The sequence below is a fragment of the Callospermophilus lateralis genome, unplaced genomic scaffold (assembly GCF_048772815.1).
Source record: "Callospermophilus lateralis isolate mCalLat2 unplaced genomic scaffold, mCalLat2.hap1 Scaffold_129, whole genome shotgun sequence".
NCBI lineage: Eukaryota > Metazoa > Chordata > Mammalia > Rodentia > Sciuridae > Callospermophilus > Callospermophilus lateralis.
This window is the reverse complement of record NW_027512465.1, coordinates 1147454-1174143: the sequence shown is the minus strand read 5'-3', so window position 1 is coordinate 1174143 and position 26690 is coordinate 1147454. Positions and strand designations below refer to the sequence as shown.

Genomic DNA, 26690 nt, shown 5'->3' with positions numbered 1-26690 from the left:
TTTATTTCACTAAGATGGTAAGTTTAACATAGTTTCTTCAATTAGAATGTTGATTATTTATTAGTTTTTAAGTGGCTTCTGGTCATGAAGTGAAGAACTTAAAATGTCTTTATGAAAATGACTCCTGACCCTTTGAGTAGATAGCTCCTAAAACAAAAGCCATAGGGGTGTGGCTTAATGGCTACTTAGTTTAGCATATGAGGAAGATTTGCTGTCTACCAAGGCTGGACATTTGTACACCTGTAAAAACTTGGTTCTTCCCCTCAGAACCTTTCATTCTGGCAGGGAGATAATAGCATTCACTTGAAACACAGTAAGATAATGGCAGAAAGAGAGGTATTTATTTGATGGTAGAACATTATTGTCCATAAATGCATTTATTATGGTTGGAAGGGTGATCAATAAGGTCAGAAAGTAGTTGAGATGTGTTTGAAGCACAGGCAAAGGGCAAACAGGAGTGTGACATGTGGTTTGTTGTTGATGAGACAGGCTGGGGTGGAGGATGGTGGGGGAAGCTGGCAGTCAGAAGAAATGTGTTCAGAGAAATGGAAACATGAAGAAAAGGATATTTGGGGAGGCCAGGAGAAGGTGAATAGTTGGTGTTGTATAAAGTGTGAAGTTGGAGGGGGATGGTCTCTTGGAGAGGCCAGCAAATCTTAAAGGAAGTCATGAGCCAAAGTAGCATTAGACCATTAATAGTGGGGATCCTTAGAAAGTTTTAAGAATGAAAGGAATTAGGTTAGATCTGTTTCTTAGAAAGATTCACTTAAGGCTGACCTTTCTAAAGAAAATCATGATCCAATCAAGACATTTAATCTGTCTAGAAGCTTATCTAAGCATTTTAAGACTTACCTCCCCGTCATGGTATTTGTTGATATTGGACTTTTAGAGTTTAAATAGGAATGAGAAAGCTTTTAGAGATTGGAGGATAAGATGATCCTAGGGCCATTGTGACATTAATCCTTCTCAACTGAAGTTGTTTCCTGTAGGTTGTGTTATTTCAAGACTTGTGTAAGAAAAGTGATGTTGTTGTTTTCATTGTAAAATCTATAGATTTTGAAGCCAGGTAGATCTGGTTTCAAATCCCAAGGTTATCATTTAAAAGTTTGGGCAAATAACTAAACTTTTGAATATCAGATTCCCCATCTGAAAAATGTAGATAATGCTTACTCCAATCATAAGAATTAAATGATTTGACAAGGTAAAGTGTCTGGTGAGGTGTCTGGCATTTTGTAAGGTTTTTACCCCCACGCACCCCCTAATTCTCATGTAGGCAGTCAGAGGTGGTATAAAGACAATGAATACCTGGGGAGGAAAGACCACCAGGGTGGAAAAGATGTGATGGGGAGAAATGAATCATTTTTCAGTTGGCTCCATGTTTGTTCATGGTGGTGGCAGCCACCTGGGTAAGGAGTATGTACAAGCCAGGCAGTTACAATAATGATATTTCCAGTGATTAAAACAGTCTTCCACAGTCATAATTTGATTATCAGAATGAATCAACATCACTTGGAAAGTTTACAGCCTCACGATATGGGAAGGATTTCTTTATTCATATTTTTAGGTATGCACAGAGCCCTCCTTTAGGTCTAGGTCGGGGTACACGAATGTGGTGCAGGTATGGTCAGTGATTTTGCGGTGATAGGTAAGACATTGACGTGAGTGGCAAAGAAGAGGCACAATGTTACGAGACTGATTTGAAAGGAGCCTTCAAAAAGGCATTTTGATGGCCCAGTATGTACAGGACATTGTGCGAGGACTAAAAGAGTCTAACAGGTGTAAGGCATGATTGTGATTTTTGAAAGCCTTAAGAAAAGGACTTAAATAATATATGTAAAAATTATGAACAAGTCAATGTAAAATCTTAAACAAGTAGTATGATATCTGATAGGACTGGAGAGTAATAGGCTCTGATGTGTTTGGGAGATGTGCACCAATCAGAGTCATTGATCAATGGAATCTTAGTAGAATCTTAGTGTTAGAAGAAACCTTGGAAGGCTGTTAGTCTAGTTTCTCACTCATTGCTGTAATTTTCTTTACTGTGGCCCTGACGAGTAGTTATGAGGCCTGTACACCAGTATTTCCTAGCATGAGTCACTCTCTTACAAGGCTATATGTTCTTCTGTTGTCTAGTTCATCCTTGTATTGACTCCAAATTTTCCTCCACATGATTTCCTCTATAAAAGTGAATTCTTTTCTACATAGAAATCCTTTAAATATTTGAAGTTATATCTTAAATTAAAAATTATTTTTAGTATTTTTATCATGGAAAGTTTCAAATAAGAGCAGAGAGAATAGTAGGGGACTATAGGTAACCATAACATACTGTACATTTCAGAATACTAGAAGAAAAGATTGTGAAAGTTTTACCATAAATGATGTTTGAGGAGTTAGATATATTTAACTTGATTTAAACGTTACATAGTGTATACATGCATCAAAATGTCATGTTACCTACTTCAATAATTATAATGTTTATTTCTATGTACTAATTAAAAAATAAATTTAATTAGAAAAGCTTTAAAGAAAAGCATAGAGAATAGTATAATGAATCCACGGGCCATCACCCAACTTAACAGTAATTCCTTGATAGCCAATATCAGTGAGTTTTTTTTTAATTTATTCTAATTGGTTATACATGATAGCAGAATGCATTTCCATTCATTGTACATAAATGGAACAAAACTTTTCCTAGTTGTGCACAACACGTGTAGTAGTCCTACATGTACCTCGGGTAATGAAGTTCATCTCATTCCACCATCTTTGCTATCCCTATGCCCTCTCGCCTGTCCTACCTCTCCTTTGCCCAATCAAAGTTCCTCCATTCTTTCCATGCCCCTTGCCACCCACCTCACCCCCATTATGGGTCAGCATCCACTTTCAGAGAGAACATAAGCTTTTGGTTTTGGGGATTGGCTTACTTCCCTTAGCCTGATATTTCCATTCACCCGCAGATGCCATAATTTTTTTCTCTTTTAATGCTATAAGTAACATTTCATTTGCATATGTACCACAGTTTCTTTATCCATTCATCTGTTGAAGGGTTGTTTCCACAAAACTATGGAATGCTTCACAAATGTGGGTGTCATCCTTGCTCAGGGACCATGCTAATTTTTTCTGTATTGTCCCAATTTTAGTATATGTGCTGCCAAAGCAATCACACTCTGAGTTTTAACAAATGTAGATACCCATGTAAAAACTACCATAATCAAGATATAGAACAGTTTTTTCACTAGAAAAGGGGTTTCCTTGGGATCCTTCCCAGTGAGTTCCTTCACCACCTGTTCCAGGCAACCACTGTTAACTTTTTTTTAAACTATAGATTCATTTTTCCTACAGTACTATTTCATATATATGCCCCTATAAGTGGACTCATATCTAGGAGTGCAATTGCCTCCTACGTTTAATGTATGTTTTTATCTTATGAGATACTGTCAAGCCATGATAAAAATGACCACAATCATTTTATACTTCCACCAGCAATTTAGGAGACTTCCACTTGATTCATCTTCACTAGCACTTGGGCCATTCTAGTGGGTATGTCTTTGTGAGTTTATTTCCTGATAATTAATGATATTGAGTGAACTTTTTTTTTTTTTTTTGAGATAGGGTCTCACTAACTTGCTTAGGCTCTTGATAAGTTGCCAGCCTCAAACTTGGGATCCTCCTACCTCAACCTTCTGAGTTGCTGGGATTACAGACATGTGCCATCATGCCTGGATCAAATACTTCTTCATGAGCTTGTTGACCATACTGTTTTTGTATGTCAACTCTCTCTGGCTAGCTAGAATCCAGACTTCTCCCAACTCAGTGCCAACTGTGGGATTGGTTAGCTTATAGTTGTTCTTGGCCCTCGCAGGTACTGCTTAGAATGTAGCTCCAAACTGAAGACCACCTCCATGCAGATTTCTGGAACTCTTTTTCTTTGTGGCTCCCATCTTTCTGGTAGTTTTCTCTACATGTTTTTGGCTGCTTAATCTCCTGGAACTCTGGTCTCTTTCTCCTCAGTGAGACTGTTAGGCCCCATTTGGGTTCCCCTTCCCAAACTGAGGTCTAGAGGGTGCCTCAAGGTAGAATGCTCACCTATTTGTTCTCCTGCTCTTAGCGGTGACAGTTGCATGTACCTTGTGGCTTTCTATCTGAAAAATAGCTCTTTAAAAATATATTTTGACTGGGCATGGTGGCACATGCCTTAATATCCTAGTGGCTCGGGAGGCTGAGAGAGGATCACGAGTTCAAAGCCAGCCTTAGCAAAAGTGAGGTTCTAAGTAACTCAGTGAGACCCTGTCTCTAAATAAAATACAAAATGGGGCTGAGACTGGGGATGTGGCTCAGTGATCAAGTGCTCTTGAGTTCAATCCCTGGTACCAAAAATATATATATTCCAACTTTCTGGTTGCTTTCAGTGGGAGAACAAGTCTCATATAAGTTACTATCTATTGATTTCTCCTTTTGTTGTAACTTTTTGCAATAATTGAAAAAAATATGTTTGTGGGACTTCTAGGATATATTGTAGTTTTGGTGAATAAATGACAATCCCCCTGGTACAACAATTTAACCTGTTTTCTCTATTGCCTTTTTTTTTTTTTTTTGGTGGTGCTGGGGATTGAACCTCGGGCTTTATGCATTCTAGGCAAGTGCTGAGCTAACAACCTCAGCCTCTCTCTGTTGCTTTATATTTCTTGGAAATTGGTAGTCAGGTTTAGGTTCAATTCTGTTTCTTATGAAAACTTAATAGGAAATATTGCATTGACATATGCATGTCCTCTCCTTTGATGTTGACCACTAGTCAACAGTGACGTTGGTGAGATTTGCTAATATATTATAGGTTGCAAAATAGCAATGGTCTGAGTTGCTGGGATTTTTCTTTCTTCATTTAAAGGCTGGGATGCCTACACAAATAAAAATTTGATTATTCTTTTTTTTGGGGGGGTACTGGGGATTAAACTCAGGGGCACTTGGCTAGTGAGCCATATCCCCAGCCCTATTTTGTATTTTATTTATATACGGTGTTTCACTGAGTTGCTTAGCAATTCTCTTTTGCTGAGGCTGACTTTGAACTTGCTATCCTCCCTCCTCAGCCTCCCTAGCTACTGGGATTACAAGTGTGTGCCACGGCACCTGGCTATGATTAATTATTCTTTACACAGATATTTGGTTTGTATAGTTAAGGCAGGAGATAAATATTTGTTTCCTTTTCTTCATTTAAACACTTTTCAGAATATTAAGGTATTCTTCTAGCTTATCAAATGATACCCAAAGGGGCTTGAAATCTTTTTATTGTTTCATTGTTTTTATTTGTTGCCATAAAATTAATTAGTTCTTTCATATATTTAAGTTTTTGTCTTAAAGGAATTTTTTAAATTATAAAAACCAGGTTATCTAAGAGAAAAGAATGATCCAGAGGGATTCTAGCCAGGTGTTAGACAATGTGATGATAATAGGGCCTGTTACAAACTGGAAATGTATGCTCAATTTAAAGTATTTAGATTCAGGCTGGGGTTGTGGTTCAATGGTAGAGCGCTTGCCTAGCATGCATGAGGCACAGGGTTAGGGTTAGGGTTAGGGTTAGGGTTAGATTTAGGGTTATGGTCAGGGTTAGGGTTAGGGTTAGGGGTTCGATCCTTAGCACCATATAAAAACAAAATAATGTGTCCACCTGAAACTAAAGATACATAAATAATTTTTTTAAAAAGTATTTAGATTCATTATACTTGAAAACACTGCAAGTGAACAAAAATATGAGACTGCCAGTATCCTTTCTCTTGAAGAAACTATTGGAAAATATTGAGGAGGTGGATTTCTGACGAGGAGGTTGGTTTAGAATTGCCATGATTCTTTGTGACTGTTTTGTTATAAATTTAAGGTTTCCCATTTCTTCTAATTTTTCTGTTTCAGCTGTTTACTACATTGCCTGATGAGTATCAACCTGGGCCTGATTTTTATGGACTACCATGGGAGCCTGTAGTTTTCACTGTTTTCTTTGGATTGATATCCTTTGTCATTTTCTTTTGGAGAACTGTTCTTGTTGTGAGTAAATTAACTTACTTATACCTTAGCACATAAGCACAAGGATTATTTTATACAGTCACTGCCCCCCCCCTTTTTTCCTTTTCAGTTGCTAAAACACAAATTAGTGGTTTAAGTCAAACTAACCTTATAAAATAATTTAGTGTGGGTGCAGCTGGTAGAACTGGTAATTCTTACAGCCATCCTGACCAGTAGTTTCATACGTATCAGAAGTCTTAAAAGTGGGATAAAAGATGGGATAGGTTAGATAAATATCCTTTTATGTAGCATATATGTCTAGTAATCTATATTAAAGAAATAACTATGCTTTGAAGATTTTGGTAATGTTTTTTAGTGGAACAGTGTATTAGATTGAAGACTTAGCACAACATAATTCATTTAGGGGTTATTGTATGTTTGCTTAATGGAATAGTAGGCAGATTTATCTATTTCAAAGCTTTGAGGTACAGAAAATGCTCACAATTAAATGTGAAGTGGAAAAAAAAGCAGAAACTAAGATTTAAATGTTGATGAACTGTATGTTAATATAGACACATATAAACAGGGGGAAATGCGACAAAGAAATACAGTAAAATGAGAAAAAGGAGATGAGATAATTTTTCCAGTCTTTTATATATATTTTTCCCAGATTTTATGATTTGATCATATGTTCAGAAAATACCTTTTTATTTGTAAGTATAGATTATGTGTTGTCCAAAAATCCATTAAATGTTTTGTTCATTAAGTCTTTTTTTTCTGAGCAGAATTAGTCTATCTCTGTGTATGTGTGTACACATATGTATAAGCGTATATATATATAAGCTTATACATACTTATGTTTGTACTGTAGGTCATTCTGTTTCATAGTTATTTAACATAATTGGAAGAAAATTATTTTAGGTAAATGGGCTTTGCATATGAAAAGCCTAACAGTTAAAGAGGCCAAAAGCATTGGATACAAATCTTTTCAAATCTGAGTATTCTTTTTCTGATTTCTTAATTATATCAGACATATCATTGTTAAGATAAGTTTCCTCTCCTTGTACAATTGAGTGTAAAATCTCTTAAAAAGTATTCCCTTCTTAAATAGAAGAATCATTTTCCTGGATTCCTGTGAGGAATTTTCACAGTTCAATCTCATTGAACTTTTTCTCAGCTAAAAGGAAAAAAGAAATAGAAGGATAAAGAGAAGGAAAAAACATGAAAACACTTTATATTTCTCTCTTGTTTCTTTCATTTCAAGAACCCCGGGACCTGTTTCTCTTTTCACTAGGTTATGTGGGATCTGGTTCCTAGTTGTTGCTTCTCAGTTTCAGCATTTGACTTTGGAGCTTTAGTCTCTTCCTTAGATGACTGCTTTTATGCTACTTCCCATTTTCCTCTGTTGTCATTTTGAGTAAAAGGCTATGACATTAAAGAAATGCCATTTCTTTCTGTGTTGGAGTTTTCTGAATGCAATTTCCTATTACGAAGATCCCATGGATGATCCATGGACACATCTGAGTATCCCATCACCATTTATAACATTTGAAAGGACAAGTATATGCTAAGTTACAAAGAAATTTAGTGATGTTTTTTAAAAATTTCTGCTTAGGTTTTATTATCAGGCAGTTTATTGCTGTCTTTAGGAAATGATTGTTTTTGTCCTTTCCAGAATATGTTAATTGTCATTTCTCTTGTTGCTTGTGCATTTTCTTGTAGCAGTCTTCCCTTTCAGATTTCTTGCTATATATTTAGTGGTTTGTAGAAATAAGATGATGTAGCCTCTTAGTTTCTAAATTCAGCCAATAGCCAAATTTAAATTGGAGTTCTAATATGTTTTCTGGTGAGTGAAAGTGGCATATCTTAGTACAAAGATTATGCCTTTAATATTGTTTCCTCAGATTCCTTTTGAATAGTCATTGTTTCTAGACTTTATCCTGGTTATTTAGAATTCTCAAGTAAATGATTTTGAGTACACACACACACACACACATACACACACATCTTTACTGTGAAATAAGGTACATATCTTAGTGTTTTCATGTCAGAGCCTATTTATGAAATATCACTACCAATTAAATTTAAAATGCTTGTTAACCTTTACTTATTTTTAATCCTATAAATTTATTATCCTGAACCAGAATGTTATTAAATTCTCACTTGGTTATGATTCTGACTGTTGTTTTAGGAATGCTGTTTCTATTGAGCAGATGTTTGACATCAAATTTAATCTTTTTTCTCTCTTCTAGGTAAAAGATAGAGTATATCAAGGTAAATTTTTAGGTTTCTTAAACTTGTATTGTATTGGTGTTTGATGTGTGTTTTATGTATGTTAGAAGTAGATACAGTGACTTTTAATGTCTATTACTTTTTTACCTCCTGAAAATTTTACTATTCCTAGGTTGCTAGCATGGATAATAGAGTAGATGATGATGGTTCCAACTCTGAGATAGGAGATAAAGAGGAGGAACAAATTGTGGATAGGGAGATGATAAGTTTTAATTTGGAGCAGATTAACTTTGAATATTGATGTAATGCAGATGTATTACATTTGAAGAGTATTTCTATGCTAATGATTTAATCATGCATTAAGTAATCGAGTAGATAATTTAAAGAATGGTAATGTGAATCAGTATGCTTTCATTTCTGTTTTTCTTTGCAAAGAATTAAATGATTCCATTTTCTGAAAAGAAAGTGTTTTGAGAAGGGAGGAATATCAAGCTACAACACTTTACTGTATTTCCCATCTGTGAAATAAGCTTAAATTGAAATATCATTTTGGATGGGAGGGGTACCTGGGATTGAACTCTGGGGCACTCTACTGAGCCACATCCCCAACCCCCTATATTTAGAGACCAAGTCTCACTTAGTAGCTTAGTGTCTCGCTCTTGCTGAGGCTGGCTTTGAACTTGGGATTCTTCTAGCTCAGCCTCCTGAGCCACTGGGATTGCAGGTGTGCACCACCGCGCCCAGCAAAATATCATTGTTCTTATATTTTTCTTAAATTTTAATAATTTTATACTCTTATTGCTAATAAGCATAGATTGCTTTTTATAAGCATAATAGTTATGCTAAGAAGTATTTCCTCATAGTACCATAAAACATGTCTTTGCTTTTAGTAGATTGAGTAATTGAATTTCATTTAGTGATTGTAATAATCTTGTGTATTTCCCCCTTTTAGTCACTGAACAGCAAATTTCCCAAAAGATAATCAATTTCATGAAAGAAAATGAAGAACTGATACACAAATTTTCAAAGTATGAAGAGAAGGTATAATTATTTTTTTGTTTCTTTCTCCCTTGGTTCTAGCTTGAATCATTTCTACCTGTTTTAAATTAAAAATCGTATTTTAAAATTTTTGTTTCATTATTTCCTACAAATCACCCAAATTCTAAGCAGTCATATGTATTATGTACTGCTTTCTTCTGGAAAGGGTCACTTGTCTGGAAGTAACTTGTATAGTAGCACTATAATTTGTGTATCTTAATTCTGAATGCTTTATTTACATAGATGAAGGAATCAAAGAAACAGGTCCAAGAAACCATGAAACAAAATATGATTCTTTCTGATGAAGCAACTAAATATAAGGTAAAAATCCCTTCTTTGGGGGGAATTACATTCTAAACTCAAAAGTAAATGTAATGAGTGAGTAATCTTGACACGTTTTTTCCCAGCATAAAATAAAGCTTCTTGAAAAAGCTAAAGAATTTCTGGATGAGAGAGCTAAAAGTCTTCATGTTATGTTAGAATCTGAAAGAGAACAGAAAGCTAAGAATCACGACTGGGTAAGAGTTTTGCTGCTAAGTGTTGCTGTAATTTGGCTTTTGAAATATTTTGTAAAATTAGTTAAGTTGAACTTAGTCCAGCTGTTAACTAAAGTAAGATTAGGAGTCAAGGAAGTTGAACCCACTTCTGTGCCCATTTTGTGGAACTTTTAAGTACTGATACAACAAATTATTTTTATGGGCCTAGGAAATATTTTTATTCTCAACCTTGGATAATTTTCATATTGCTTTGCTCTGCCCTTGGAAACATGCAGATCAACTTAAAAACTATTGTCCATTTGAACAGTATTTGTTTACTGTTTACTTGAAAGAGTAATGAATTAATCAATTTTCTGTACTTAAAAAAATTTTACTTACATATTTCATTTTCAATTTCTATAAGTTTCTGTAATTACATAAAAGTTGCAAAAGATAGTAGAGAGTGTGTTCTGAAATATCCTACCCCCAAGTAAGCTTGATCACCTAGCTGAGGTAGTATTTATCAGATTTCTCCACTGTAAAAATTCTTTCCAATCCTTTTCATATTATATTCTTTGGAAGTTACCATGCACAGCCCACAGTTAAAGTATGAAGAGTTACGAGCTCAGAATGCAGCTCATGGTAGAGCACTTGCCTAGCATGCATGAGACCCAGGATTCAATCCCAGGCATTGCAAACAAAGATTGCAGAGTTATGTCCACTTCCTTAAGGAGCGTATATCTTTATAAATTTTTGGGAATTCTTCTGTATGTGAGATTAGTCTATTCTCCCTTAAATTTTATCATTTTTTACTTCAAATAAGAAAATTTTAAAAATGATCTTGGGAAATTTTTTTCTCTATCACTAGAAAAAAAATTACTAATTTGAACTGGTTTATTTGAAACAGTAATTAATTACTTTTCTATGCTTTAAAACATTTTATTATTGCATTATGATTTTCTATACTTTGACCTTTTTGTCTGGTTTTCTCATAAACAGTAAGGTTGTGGATGCCATGAAATATTTATGACTTCATTTTCCCTCATCTCTTTCAGTTCTTGATTTTTTGCTTAGTCCAAAGCTGGATCCCCTGCATTTACCTGAAATGTAATGGGATGGCTTGACAAATATTTTATTGTGTTTATATTTTTTAGTATATATATGTGTGTACACACACACACACATACACACACACACACATATCAGTATTTCTACTGAAAATCCTAATGCATATTTTGTGTTCTGTTTTCACCTGGCAGATAATGGAAAATAAGAAATCTATAGAGAAGCTTGAAGATGTCATTTCAGTGAATACTTCTGAACTTTCAGAGGTAAAGCTGCCAACTCTTGCTAACGGGATATTAATACTACATCTTAGTTTTGTTGCGGACCAAAAATTTGAAGTGTGCTAAAATGTGCAAAAAATGAGAACTATATGATGTCTGGTTTGGGAAAGTATAACTTTGTTTTTTCTTTGGAATTAATTCACTAACTGTAGTGTTTTGCATTAGCTTCAAATTGTCCTTAATGAAGCTAAGCTTCGTGAAGAGAAGATGAAGTTGGAATGCTGTCAGCTTCAGAAGGAAAATACCATGCTTACGAAGACGAAAGAGCAGGTAAAGAAAATTTGATGTCATACATAATGTAAACTAGAGAAGTGAATATCATTATCTTGTATCTTTCTTGGATCTGTTTCTGAGGTAAGGAATATTCATGTAGGACCTTTTCTATATATGCAGAGTTTAAACATGCTCCCTAAATTGAGTGCATGTATATGTTCTCCATCTGTTTTGGATTTTTGGATAATTGCTTTTCTTATCAAATGTCAATCAGTTATTAACTTGCATAGCCTCAAAAAAACTTTTTAAAACAGAAAATTAAGTATTTTATGATCCTCTTTTGAGTAGTTACTGATTCACCGGCCAAGGGAAGGTTACATGATAAGGAGTCTAAATTTAGGAGACAGTCATATGTGCCCAGCCATTCCTGCTGGAGGTAAATTATTTGAATTGGCAGCAATTTTCTGGGGAATGCAATAAACAGGGTCAACTTCCTAGGAGCTCTGATGTTCTTACTGCAGCTGTGAGAGTTGGGGCCACTCTGCCCTCTTCCTTAACCAAGGTCTCAACCCCCTCGATTGAGGCAGGCCACCGAGGAGTATGGTTCTCTATTTCTTTGTCTAAGTCTTGTAGTCCTGATGTATCCAGTGCAGAAACCCCTCCCTAACCCACTGGAATTCATGTGTTTTGACTTTTCAGTTGCAGCAGGAAGTCAAAGACTGGAGTACATCACATGCTGAGCTCAGTGAACACATCAAATCATTTGAGAAGACCCAGAAAGATTTACTTGTAGATCTTAATCACAAAGATGATACTATTACTGTAAGTTTATACTCCAAATACATGTTTCATCTCATGAATTCTCCTGAAATCTTCTGAATTAACATCGAGAATCTTCCAACCTTTTGCTTCTTTTCTAGGCTTTGACTAATTATATCACACAGTTGAATCGGTTACAATGTGAATCTGAATCTGAGGATCAAAATAGAGAAGATGAGTCAGATGAATTAACCAACGGAGAGGTAGCAGGTAAGATCAGTCTCAGGGAGGTTGAATCCTTTTTTTGCTTTCCTGTCTTTAAAAGTATTTATACAGATGCCACTTTTCAGCTAGCTGATTTTCTTCTTAAGCTTCAGGGTTGTAGACACATTTCACTGGATCTATAGATATGTCTGTTGCATTGGCAGAGGTGGGTTGCTGAGGTATAATGTAGCAATAGGCATGTGAAGAACACTGACTTTTTCTATCCCATTGAAAACTAGTAAGTACACTGCAGTTACAATAGTCACATCCTATACAATACTTAGAGTATTGAACATTGTACAGTAAGAGAAATTTATTTCTTAACTTATGCAGATGATAGTTGATTTTGATACTCATCATCTCTATGGCTCTGTGGTTTTAAGGTCCACAGTTAGTCTTAAGAGTCCGGAGGTAGTTGGAACCATAAACTAAGGCTGTGAGAACAGAGGCTAGAGACTATCAGAAAGCTAGAGAGAGGGAGTGTAACAGTGTTTACTGATGAGGAAAACATTTCCAGATGTTTTCTCCCAAGTTGGATATTGCTTACATAGCAAGTATTTCAAACCACACCTGGTAGTAGATTCAGGGAGAAAATAGAGGTTTGAATCTTTCTAAATAAGACACTTACTTGCCCAGGTGAAGATAGATCTGAGAGAGAAGAAAAGCTTTTATCTTACAAGAATAGCATAGATAACATTTTAGTTGTGCAAACTAGAAATTTACCTTTTTTTGTTTTGTTTTTAAGCAGACACAGTACTTTTATTTATTTTTATGCTGAGGATCAAACTCAGTGCCTCACACATGCTAGGTGAGCACTCTACCACTCAGCCACAACCCCAGCCTGAAATTCACCTCTCTCTCTTTTTTTTTTTAAATCTAAGCTTGCAATTCTCTTAAAAGTCATTAGTCTAATCAGTTTAGTTATTTAATTGATTTTTTTTTCTTCTGGTGTTTGAACACAATCATTATTTAGTTTGGGGAAGTTAGGAGAATATAGAGTTAAAAGTAAGGAAAGGAAAAGCTAAAGTCTTTTGTTTTTTAGGTGATCGGAATGAGAAGATCAAAGATCAAATTAAGCAGATGATGGATGTCTCTCGGGTATAGTTCTTTGTAAGAGTCCCATAGTGCCTGTGAATTCTTCCTGTGCCTCACTTTTAAGAATACCTCTCTTTTCTGCAATTTTTAGACACAAACTACAATATCAGTAGTTGAAGAGGATCTAAAACTTTTACAACTTAAGCTAAGAGCCTCAATGTCCACAAAATATAATCTAGAAGGTGGGTTCTTCTTGAGAAGAAATTGCCATGTTGGAAAGACTTAAAATTTTATTGGAAAGATAAAGAATGGCTTCTTGCTTTCATGCTTCTTACTTTTCTTTGCACTACTCCCTCAAACAAGTTCTTAAGTCCTTGTACACATATAGAGATAAGCTCTTTTATCCTTTACAGACCAAATAAAGAAATTAGAAGGTGACTGCAATTCACTACAGTCTTCTAAAGTTGGACTGGAAGAGGAATGCAAAACTCTAAGGCAGAAAGTGGAGATTTTAAATGAACTCTACAAGAAAAATGAGATGGCACTACAAAAGTAAGATTTTCATTGTTTGTTATTGTTATCACTGTGTGAACTAATTGATAATTTTATCTTTTCTTAAGATTATTTACAATTTCTTCTAGTTTTAATAAGTAGAGATTTGTCTTTTTTCCTTTGTGTTTTGTTTCCTATAAGTTGCATTTTTCTTTCCATCGTCAGTCTTAAGAGTCCTGAGGTAGTTGGAACCATAAACTAAAGCTGTGAGGACATCATAATCAATTGTCAAATTCATATGAAGGCAGGAAGTGGTAAAAAGGTATTAAGAGTCACTGATGTGGAAATACCTCTCAAAGTTCTGGACCCTTTCTATGATCCCCCTATTTATTTTAATTACCTTTCATTGTGATCAGTTATGTAATTCTAATGTTTAGAACTTGTATCTCTAACTCTGGACCTTTAAAAATACTGAGTGATTTGGAATGACATGTTTTAGTAGAATAAAAACTTCAAAAAGGAATAATATTTACTTATTGATGGTACAAGTTTTGGACTTGAATATCTCAGATGTTCACACAAAATTGAACTGTGACAAGGACCTTAGGAGTTATGATTACAGAAGTACTTGTTTGTAGTATATATTTATATATTAATCTTCTTAGTGTGGAGCTAGTTATATTTTGAAAGTTCATTTGAAGTTTTTAATCCACAAAAATACTTGAATTCTCTAAAAATAGGTTGTGTCAGATTTTATTTGTTTGCACCTGATTTTACTCTTCGGCATATATATTGTAAAGCAAAGACAGACCTTCTTACAGAACTAACTATTTTTAGGTATTTTGACTTCTGTTGCCTAATTAATGCATTAAATATTGAAACCTTTCCATTAACTTTTCTAAAATTCTGTGATCTCCAAGTGACCTTTTTAGAATCTCAAATTTTTGTTCAGGCCAGTTCTAAATTCCTGGCCTGTTTCAAAGAAACATTTCTCATTTTATCACTTTTTTTTAAAAGAACACTTGTTTTCTCTTTCCCTACTAGTAATCTGAATGACCTAAATGGCAATTAATTTTCTTTGTAATACAATTAAATTGTAGCACTATTTTTCTCAACTCCTCCAAAATTCATTCAGTCATCATCTGTGGTTTGTACTCTTTTTACTCATCCCCTGGTACTATGTTAGTTCATGCCTCTGTCATCTTTTCTGTTTCTAACCTAGATCATCTGTCTTTATTCTCCATTTTTTATATTTGTATATAACTTATTTCAAATTCTTAGTAGTTTTCTCTATAGCCGCTTGAGTGGACTTTCTAAATATAAGTCTGTCCATGTCAATATGTGCCTGTGGTTTATGAAGAATTTGCTTTCTATTTGATGACCTGTTCTTTTTTTCTTCCTTGTATCTTTTTAATAGTTTAAATATTTTTAATTATTTTCCTCATCCCCTGTATAAGCTTGATGTAATCATAAATTATAATGGAATTATAATTATATAATTATAATTTTATTCATCTTCTCATAATTTAAAGGCCATGGTATATATTCTGGATTTAATAAAAACCTGACATAGATTAATAGGTTTATTATTTTTTTTATGGGCTTTAAGTAGCTCCTGAATCAGATAACTGTTGTGGCATTATATGTTAGTACTTCATATACTGTGAACTCCACAAGACATTCATTCAATTTATACACATATTTAAAGTTTCTGTAGTTCTGCATTCTACACTGTTGGTTTCTTATTTGAAATTATTTTTATTCTATTTGAACATTGTCCTTTAATGATAGATTTGATTAGTGTATCAAAGGTAGTACAAGGATAAACAGAGAATAGTATTTTATCCAATAAATATTGCTACCTTTATAATCCGTTCATGTTGACATGAACTTCATGATTAGAGTTAAAACCAGTTTCCATTTTTAAAGGATCTTTCTTTTGGCTACTGAATTTTGACTGTTACTTAGTTTTAGCAATTTAAAAATATCCAATTAATTACCATCTGTTTTAAATTTTTTCTTTAAGGAGTCCATTATCATTGTTGTTTGGTCTTATCCCTCCCCTAGTTTCTGTAGTCCTTTCTCTGTTTTTTTAACAGTTGTATTGGGAAGTGCCTAGGTGTAGTTTTCCCCACCCCACCCACTTTTCCTCTTGCAGTTATGTTGCTTGGGACCATTAAACACTTCTTGAATTTTTGAGTCTTTTTCTAAATGTTGATTTTACCTCATTCTCTCTTCTGATTATAATAATGCATATTAGAATTTGATTTCCCCTGCCTCCTACATTCTGGATTTACTTCTTCTGGATATTTTCTTCTGACCTGTCTTAAAAGTGCTAGGATTTATTTTACTTCCCAAATCTGCTGCTAAAATCATTCATTGAGTTTAGGATTTTAAAAAATTCAGGGTTTAAAATATTATTTTAGTTGTAGATGGACACAATATTTTATTTTTTATAGGATTTTTTTAAGAGAGAGAAACAGAATTTTAATCTTAATTTTTTAGTTTTTGGCAGACACAACATCTTTGTTTGCATGGGATGCTGAGGATTGAACCCAGGCCGCACGCATGCCAGGCGAGAACGCTACCGCTTGAGCCACATCCCCAGCCCGACACAATATTTTATTTATTTTATGTGGTGTTGAGGACTGATCCCAGTACCCCACACATGTGGGGCCCCTGCTTCACCACTGAGCCACAACCCCAGTCCTGTTTCAGTACTACAGCTCAAACCCAGGACCTTGAGCCATGTGCTCTACTATTGAGCTACCTCCCCAGACTCCTTGCTCTTTCTCATAAGGGACTAGGGTCTTACTGCTTTCCAAGCTATCTTTAATCTCATAATTCTGCCTCTGCCTCCTGAGTATCTTCGACTGTATGTAGGTCACCACACCCAACTATTTCTTGGTTTTATAGTTTCTAATCCTTTGACAAAATTCATAATCTTTTTTTTCCTCTTTTGTGGTGCTAGGGTTTGAACCCAGAGCCTTGTGCATGCAAGGCAGCACTCTACCAACTAAACTATATTCCCAGCCCTGAAATTCATAATCTTGACTTTACTTTTTTGACTATATAAAGCACAGTGATTTTAAAACATGTGCGGATAACCCCATTAACTGGTTTCCTTTTCTGTGGGATTTTTTCTCACAGAATTTTGTCTTATGGAGTGCCTGGTCAGTTTTGATTGGCCAACATTGTTGTGATAATTATAGATAAAATTTGAGGACTAAGATGAAGTTATCTTCTTATAGAAAAGTGTTGAGGTTACTTGAGTAAGATTGTCACTTTAAACTTAGTCAGCAATTAAGATAATTCAAAAATGACTTGTCTTTTCAATGTTTCAGTATTGTTCCTTTTGGATTTTTTGCCTGTTCATCACTTAAGTGTGCAGTACTTTCTAATCTAAACTCAAAGACTAGGGCTTTTATTTAGGGTCCCTTTATTGGTAGCCTCTTTTTTCCTCTAAGCCCAGGAATTTAATGAAGGCTTGGTTCAGACTCATATCTTTGTGTTATCTTTAATAGGAGAAAAGTACCTTAAAGTGCCAGCCTTACTTGTAATTCTGAGATTCCTTTTTCTAATGGATCTTGGCCACATACATATATCTTCACTGACTTTTTAGCTTGGATCCCTTCAAACACAATTTTATATTCTTATAAAGATGTTTTGATTGTTCTTAGTGCTCTCAGACTAACTCTTTGATAATTGGAAACAAAATTCTCTCTGTCCTTTAAGATTCAGTTTTCTCCATATTCCTTCTTTAGCCAGTGGGGAAAATTATTATATTCCTTTAGGCATCATTTATACCTGAAACAGTGAGCTCTTTTATTCTTTAGCATCTTACAAGGTAACTAGTATATTATAGCCACTCATAAAATACTTGCTGAAGAATTAAATGAGAAGCTATATAAGAATATATAATCCCCCTTTTTTTTACAGTAATCCATTTTTACTGTAGTTCTTCTGATTTATGGAAAATTAAGTTTCAAGTTAATTATCTTTTGAATTGGAACTATGGCTAAAGTAGTATAAGGATAGCAGAAAATAGTATTTTTTACATCATTAAATGTGGCTACTTTGTGTCAGTAGATGAACATCTTGAGTTTCATGATCAGAGTTAAAACTTGTCAGTAGATAATACTCTGATAGTGGGTCAGTTTGGCTTCTTTTTCTGGTTGATAGACATTATCAAAACTCAGATTTGTCTTTTTGCTTAATTTACAATTCTTTTGAAATAGATATCTAAAGTGTGAAAAATGTTCTGTGGTTAATTGCATAGCTAAAAGACATATTCTAGAAGATTTTTTCTTTGACTGACTATATCTTTATTATGGTACCAGTCTTGGATTGAGAAAAGAGTTCCTCCATGACAAAGATATACTTAGTGTCCTACCCATGGCAGAAATGAGAAAAGAATTATCCCCTGCTTTATCCTAATATGTTTAATTATGTTAGGTTGATCAGTCCTGATCTTCCACATTGAAGTAAAGTGAGTTTTTATTATCTTACACACAGGAGACTTGCCCTTGGGGCACATGTTGTTTTCACATTTATTTTATTTACTGTTAAGTAGAGAATTAAGAGGAGAAGTTAGAAAATGTAAGTGATTTGCCAGAGTTTGATTTATGAAGTTGCAGGTTTGAATTCCTATTTTATGTGCCTAAGCATTTTATAGAATTGGGGGAAGTGATATTCACAAAGAGAAACTTTTGATTTGATACCTGGCTTTATTTTAGGAAACTGAGTCAAGAAGAATGTGAGAGACTAGAAAAAGAGCAGCAGCTGTCAGCTGCAGATGAAAAGGCGGTTTCCGCTGTACAGGAAGTTAAAAATTACAAGTGAGTTCAGTTTCTAAAGGAGGGTGTCAATGTCTAATGAATTAGTGTTAGCTTTCTTTTTAATCTTTTTTTTTTACATTATGTAGATAGAAGAAAATAGCATGGAAGTATAAATAACAAGAGGATATGAACACATTCAATTCACACAGGAGAAAAAATAAATTTCAACTTAACAAATGAAAAATGTTAACAAAAATTTACTTGTACCCAATGGGCAAGACCATAGGGAACTTGGTCAATGCAAACAGTTCTGGGGGTTTTGTATGTCGTAGTAATTCTTTAAGAAATCAGTTTGCTGTGTGTTATATCAAGACCCACAAAAGTGTGGCATTTGATAGACCTTGGAAATCTTCTATGGATATAATTTGAAAAAAAAGAAAAAAAGTTTTAAGGAGGAAGATATTTCTAGCAGAATTACTTGAGAACACACTGATGAACAGTTAAGGAAATTATAATTTATCAATTCAGAATCTCTAGCAATTAAATGATAAAGGAGTTATTAGTATTAGGTTTTTATTTTATTTATTTATTTATTTATTTATTTTTGGTGCTTTACTACTAAGCTGCATCCTTAGACCTTTTTTTTTTTTTACTTTGAGACAGGGTCTCAGTTGCATAGGTTCCCACTTAATTGCTGAGACTTACCTCGAACTTGTGATCCTCCTGCCTCAGCTTCCCAATCATTGGGATTACTGGCATGTGGCATTGCACCTGGCCTGTAGTATTAGTTTTGATCACTGGATTCATATAACTATAGAAATGTTTTTTTATGTATGATAAAAGTCTTTAAAAGTATAGCTGATGGAATAAAGGGAAAATGGTCAGAATGTTTCAAATTTTATTCAATTGTTGTAATTCTTAGGCGGAGAATTGAAGAGATGGAAGAAGAATTACAGAAAACTGAGCGCTCATTTAAAAACCAGGTAGTAATTAATGCTGTCCTGTAGTTGCAGAATTTTTTGATATCTAATACAGACAATTATAGGCTATTATAATGAGTCCCTAAAAACATTTTTTTAATGTGTTGTCTTTTTCAGATTGCTATGCATGAGAAGAAAGCTCATGATAATTGGGTAAGATTTTTTCCCCCTTTTCTTTATTTTTTGCATAGCCTACCGCAACTGAATTTGAATATTTTCTCTTTAATAGCTCAAAGCTCGTTCTGCAGAAAGAGCTATAGCTGAAGAGAAAAGGGAAGCTGCTAATTTGAGACAGAAGTATGTGATTTTTGGTATCTTACTGTATGTTTTATAGTGTTTTAAGGTTATGCTAGATATTATCTATGATTGCTGTTTCATAATTTAGCCCATTCTTTCTCAATATTCAAGACTACTGGAAATGACCCAAAAGATGGCAATGCGGCAAGACGAACCTGTGATTGTAAAACCAATGCCGGGGAGACCAAATTTACAAAATCCTCCTCAGAGAGGTAGGGGGCACTTTGTAAAAGGAGCTATTTTATTTCTTGGTGCAGAATGTATGTAAATTACTTTTTATTTCTGTGTGTAATGGTTATGAAATAATCTGAATGATTTGCTAAAGCGGGAGGTGTGGGGGTTGGTGTCAGGGAGAAGGCTGCCTGAAAGTAGTAACACGGCATTGTTGTCTTTAGGTCCACTGAGCCATAATGGCTCTTTTGGTCCATCCCCTGTGAGTGGTGGAGAATGTTCCCCTCCACTGACAGCAGAGCCAGCTGGGAGACCTCCTTCTGCTACTCTTAATCAAAGAGATATGCCTAGAAATGGATTTGGTGAGCATTCACATGTTTCTTTATAGTAAACTGCTTCAAGGTTTTGTTTTTTTTTCCCTTTTGAATATTCTAATGAAAACATAGAATTTGGGCCTGTACAATATATAGAAGATAATTTCTTTATCTTAGTGAATGTTTTCTGTAAAATCTGTTCTAGAATAGAAAACATTTTTTTTTTCCTGGAGGTCCCTGTATTGTTTTTTTCTTTTAAATTTTACACTGTGAAGTGTAAACCTTTATCTTTAAATTAAATCTCTATGGTGTTCCTTTCCCAAATATTATAAAAGTAGCCTTAAACTTTATGTAGCATACATATTTCCAATATGAAATACTGAGTCTTATTTCCAATTCTAAATAGGACTGTAGTCTTGGTAAGATTGGAAGTCAGGTTATACAGACTAAAGAAAAGCCAACCTACACATACTTCAAGTCTATAGCTTAAAGTTTAGGACCAGTACGTTTTAATTTGCTGTTCTAACAACCCAAGGCAGTTCTTTATTTTACTTAAGTCTCTTCATAAATTGTGATTTACGTATTGGGCAACCCATTTTTTTAAAAATATTTTTAATTGTAGATGGTGTGGTGCTGAGAATCAAACCCAGTGCCTCACACATGCTAGGCAAACACTCTACAACTGAGCTATGACCCCAACCCCTGGGCAACCCATTTTTAATGTTGCTTTCTAGTTATTGTTGAACCCTGACCTGTCCACCAGTGGTTTATTTCTTCTGAAAAATACGTACAAGGGCTCTGATCTTTCTTTCCCAATGGTCAATGGATGGACCTTTACCTCGTACTCAATGGTCTTCTGAGGCATCTGGGAAACCCCTTGCCTCTGGTAAAGAGACCAAGTAATTTCAAAGAATCTGTAATTGTGGATGCAGGATTTTTATTCTTGTCATGTTAGAATCTAAGTCTGAATCCATTTTTTGATCTCTAACAGACCCAGGATGTGGTCCAGCTCACATGAACAGCAGCTCCAGAAGTTCTTCTCCAGCTAAGGTGACGGATAAGGGCAAGGTAAGTTCTGTAGTTACTGTGAATCACGTGGTCGTGCAGGAACATGTAGCTTTCCTACAGTACTTGCTCTTTGCTTTATCCTTCTTTGTGTTCTATTTGTAGTATCCCATTTGTTTTTCAAAAAGCAAACTGTTCCCCAAGAACCTGAGACCCCCTCAGTTTCTACCATTACTTCTTTGACTGAGCATCCAGTTGGAGTAAGTACTTAGAGGTTGAGAACTGAATTGGGTTTTATTCTGTGCATTTCTGGGAAGGATATTCAGAGCATGACACTGATCTTGTTTGCTTTAAACTGCATGCAATATTGAGCTTACTTCTCTCCTTAACTTGGAAATGTGGCTTAAGTGTGTACAACTATAATGAACTACAGAATGTGAAAAGTTATCACTCTAACTTTATATGGTGTTTTGTGTTGAATGTTCTAAGGCAAAGTAAATTCATTATAAATTATATAATTCATCATTTTTATTTTTGTTTGGAAGAATGCTATTTAAGAATTCCTCCATTTTTGCAAACCCTATTTTGAGTGATTTGAATTAGATTGGTATCAGATTTTCTGAAAGTGAAATACTGTTTCAGTGCAACAATGATAATCTGAAATGACCTCTTGAGCCAGTCCCAAGCAATGGTCTCATTTGTTCACATAAGTGCATTCTCTTGTAACTGTGTTGCTATTATATCTGGTAGGTCTTCTGCAGCTCTATAATAAAATAAATTTTTAATTGTTTAGTTTCAAACCCACTACTCATAGGAAATGATAAATCAATATCTCAAATGGTGTACAGTAAATGAAAGTAAATATTAAAGCCTTGTCTTCCTAATTTGTGTATATAGCATTGTGTTGGAAAATACTTCTCAAGTTCCAGTGTATACATATTCCAGGAATATACATCTCTGGAGCAATCTAAGGGCAGCTTAGATAAGACCCCCAAACCCCTTTGTAGTAGAAGATTTAAAAGAGAGCAAAGACCCGTTGTTATAGAGGAGTAGAGGTGGGAAAAGCATGACTTGGAGGCAAACCTGGGATTGAGATCCTTTAATATGCAGTGTGGCCTTTAATAATGATAATCCATTTGCTTTTATTCCCTCTTATTTAAAACAAGACAGTCTACTTAAAGATCTCAGAGGTTGAATAATATATGAAAGACTTACTGAAGATACTCTGAATAGCTAGCTGTAATAATAGTAGCTATTATTACATGAGTACAGAATGTATTTTTCATTTTATTCTGTTCATTCTTAATATGGAAGTAATGAGCTATTGTGATGAAAGGGAAGTGATGGGGAGGGGGAACTCCCTTTGAAATAGGTTGTAGTGAATACAGCATGACATACTGGTCAGAAATCACCTCTGTTAATAACCTCTGCCAGTCCTCTTGCCTTTCCCTTTCCTGTGCAGATATAATCAGTAACAAAGTGCTCCCTCTTGTGGAATCCTTCTAACTTCTGTAAGCTGTCAGTGGGAATACACAGGAGGGGTGGGTAGAGCTTTGTTGCACTGATGGTGTTCTCTGGACAGGTGCTTGTTTTGGGTTTTAGCTTTTATCGGTGTTGGTACTTTGTCTTAATACATAGGAATTTTAAAACTTTTAACTGCTTTCAAATCTTAAATTGCAGGTTAATATGGCTATGAAAGGGCCCCCTCCTTTCTCAGGGGTACCCTTCATGGGCCCCCCTATGGGACCCCCAATGGGACGGCCTCCACCACCTCCCTTTTGGTATGGACCGCCATTTCAGCTCGGTGGGCCTTTTGGGCCTCGGCCAATTCCTCCACCATTTGGTATGATGATCTGAACAGTAGTGATTGACTTATAAATCACATTCATCTTTCATTTCTATTGCTTGCTAAAACAGTTGGTTGCTATCTCAGGTCTTAACAATGAAAGGATACAGCTGACTACATTTTAACTTTTCCTCCAGTTTTCTGGGACATATGGGACACTACATAATCTTATACTGAGATAGGCAATAGCTATCTCATAGACAAGGATAAGGGGCTATATAGAGAAAACCAGAAATATTACTTCTGCAGATATTTGTTGAAAATATGTTGATATGCACTGCAATAGATGGAAAGGTGGATGAGACACATGCCATAACTTAAAATTTTGTCACAGATATGAAAATCCTATAACATAAAGTTTGTAATCACCCATAATGGAAGCATAAGCAGTAGGTTATTGAATATAGAAAAGGAAAAGTCAAACCCTCCTTACCTTGAGAAAAGTCAGAGGGAAGTGTTAAAGAGGAAGATTTAACAGTGACCTAATAAATGTTGCTGATTTAATTAGGTGGCTGTGGAAGGCCTTTTCCAGGAGGGCATGCACCTTGATTCTGATGGCATGTGTAAAGTCCATGCTGAAATACTTCATGAATTTTTAATGGATACAGTAATTAATAGTGGGATTTCCTTTTATCAAAATTTCTTTGATGTAGTAAAGTCCTTATTTCATAATCTATCATCTTGTCATGGTAATATAGTGCTTCCAAATATAAATGGAGCTCTTATGAGATAGAATTAATTCTGCAATTATATAGTAGGGAAAGAAAAAAGATAAACCTGGAGCTAGGTAGAGCCATGTTTAAATCCTTAATATGTTGCTTCATGGCTGGTTGGCCAGGCTATAACCTAAACTTGTTCCATTTCAGTTTGCCTCATCTGGCAAGTCAGGATGTTCACCAGTTGATGTTCTAGGCTTGGGAGAAATTAAAGACTATATTAACATACTTGAAATCACCCAAGTTCAGAAATTTCTGGGTATTTACATAACTTCCTTTTTATTTTCCAGGTCCTGTTATGCGTCCACCAATAGGTTTCAGAGAATATTCACCAGGTGTTCCACCTGGACAACGGGATTTGCCTTTTGACCCTCGTGATTTTTTTCCAGGGCCTGCACCATTTAGACCTTTAGACTCATTTGGCCCAAGAGAGTACTTCATTCCTGGTGCCCCATTACCACCCCCAACTCATGGTCTCCAAGACTATGGGCCACCACCTGCTGCAAAAGACTTAATGTCTTCAGGCTTTAAAGATGAAGCTCCACCTACACCCGATTCTCAGAGTAGTGAGGGCTGTTCACAGGCCTTAAAACAGGGCCCATAAAATTAACCTCTGACACTTAGTCAGAAAGTGGACTATGAACTATTCATTATGTTGAAGGATTATTGGCTTCAAGATATAAAAGTTTATTTTAAATGATTTATGTTTTTAGAATGAAGCAGCCTTGGCGCAGTATACATTTGGAGCCAAAATATTTTCCCCCTAAATATTCCCCACTTAAACTAGAGTATCCATCCAACTTTAAAATATGCAATAAGGAATACCTTTGTTTTAGTTAATGTAGCATGTACAATTGCTAAATGATTTAGAATGTCATAATTATGGACATTTCCTGTGGAAATGCTTTAAGAACATGTATTTCCATTATCCTATTTTTAGTGTATTCCAGTTGATGACAGAGAAATGGTGTTTTATAAGCTTGATTTTTTTCTCTTTAAATATCTGGTCGCAGAGACTGTTACGCTAAAAATGTTTACTCAAAGATCATAAACTTCATTTTCCTTCTTGCTGAAGTTCTTTGTTGTAATAGTTCATAAAAAATTGTATATTAATATTTCCCAAGTGTCTGTTGATTCATTGGATCATCATGAGACTTTGTGCCATTGGGGAAGCATGTAAACTCACAGAACTGAAGATGGTGACTTGGCAGCATATTTCCTGTTGCTCACTGTTAAGGAGGCTGGATCTTGGTCAACTGTGGACTTATACAAAGGAATTTCTTTTACTTGTGAGAAGTCTTGTGGCTCTATTTTTGTAGCACATTCATGTTCTTTTTTCTAATGACTGTCCATGTGAGAATGGTTTTCTGAGAATGAGTTTACATTGGTAGCAAGAGTTGTTTGACCTGAAGTTCTACTGCTTTTGCCATTATTGCATTACAACAGTAAAATATAGGGTGGTATGTTGTGTCTATAAAAAATAAGGAAATTTCTTTTAAAAAATGTACACACACACTCTTCTCTTTCCCATACCTTGCCACTGATTTTCAAGGAATATGATAAAAAAATTAGAAAAGTATAATCCTCTGAGAAAGAATGAATGAAACTCTAAGGCTTATGTCTTTAATCAGCAACTATGGGCTGAATTAAATTCTTTTTTTTTTACAGATACTCAAATATATTTTATTTAAAAATCAATTAAAGCAAGTCCTGAATCTGTAACTACTGTCTTTAAAACAATGTTTCTAAGAACTAGCTCTCCAGAGCTGTAATTTTAATTACAGCAATTTTAACAGTACATTTTAAGAGGTTTAAGATTTAAATAAAATTATAAAAGCCTGGTACTTTTGTTTACTGCGAGACCATATTCTTCCATTCTTTAAAGTTCTAGAAAGTAATAGGATTGTTGAAACCTAGAACATATCATTGTTCTTTTTATGTCCCCTAAGTATTCTCAAAATAGGGGCAAAAGCTTCAGTGTGAAACAAAATCTCTGTGAAACAAAATCTCTAAACTACTGAAGATGACTCAGAATCAAAAAGAATTTGAGTCCGTTAGGAAGAATTCAATCTACATAGCCTCCATTTAATATCAGAAGCAGCAGCTATGTGTAAGAGGAAAACCATATAATAGCTTATGCCATTTTTAACCATGTAAAATAAAATTTAAGTCACAAACACCAATTTTGAATGTATCTTTCAACCTCTACAGGACACAAAGCAGTGCTGAAGTTACTATAACTTCTAATTTTAGAATAGCATTTAAATAAAGGTGATGTCAGCTAGGAAGATAGATTTTCAAGGAAAGGCAGATTTATTTTTTTATTCAAAGCAACAGTAGTTTACCCTCTAAAGCCTTTTTTGTATTTATTTTATTAGTAAGCTATAATGCGTTCTACGTAGTTTATCTGAGCAGTTCTGAACCCACCCATAGTTGCCTCTCCTTACATCCATCTGATTGTACCACTTCTGTAGCAAAGCCCAAGGTAGTTGCCCATATTCCGGTTGTGAGAGAATACTGTCCCTTGATTCAATTATACTTTTGTATCTCAAAAAAGTTTTAGTAGTCCTCTCCAGCAAATTGTGTTTGAGTTTAGTTACTAAAATCATTTCATTTGTGAAGCAGTAGTGTTTCAACCTGAAAGTATTACTGCTATAGTTGTAATTATTGTCCAGCGACTCATCCCCTCCTACACTAGAAAGTAAATTTAAACAACTAATTTGTGAGATACAGATTGTTT

The 26690-nt window shown here is 34.8% G+C and overlaps 1 protein-coding gene and 1 non-coding gene across 2 annotated transcripts; one reads left to right on the top strand and one right to left on the bottom strand.

Moving 5' to 3' along the window:
* LOC143389962 (transport and Golgi organization protein 1 homolog) lies at window positions 1–24554 on the top strand. The gene is made up of 24 exons (XM_076842652.2): window positions 1–17; window positions 5899–6030; window positions 8241–8262; window positions 9173–9261; window positions 9502–9579; window positions 9666–9776; window positions 10994–11065; window positions 11246–11350; window positions 11993–12115; window positions 12214–12322; window positions 13359–13414; window positions 13503–13593; window positions 13765–13903; window positions 18580–18681; window positions 19544–19604; window positions 19719–19754; window positions 19831–19898; window positions 20010–20110; window positions 20294–20431; window positions 21201–21269; window positions 21375–21451; window positions 21577–21648; window positions 23069–23231; window positions 24241–24554. The coding sequence occupies exons 1-24, from the start codon at window positions 15–17 to the stop codon at window positions 24552–24554; spliced, it is 2331 nt and encodes a 776-aa protein (XP_076698767.2). The 5' UTR covers window positions 1–14.
* Window positions 3055–3161, bottom strand: LOC143389973 (U6 spliceosomal RNA). The gene has a single exon (XR_013090195.1). It is a non-coding gene; the product is annotated as a U6 spliceosomal RNA (small nuclear RNA).
* Window positions 24555–26690: the final 2136 nt, after the last annotated feature.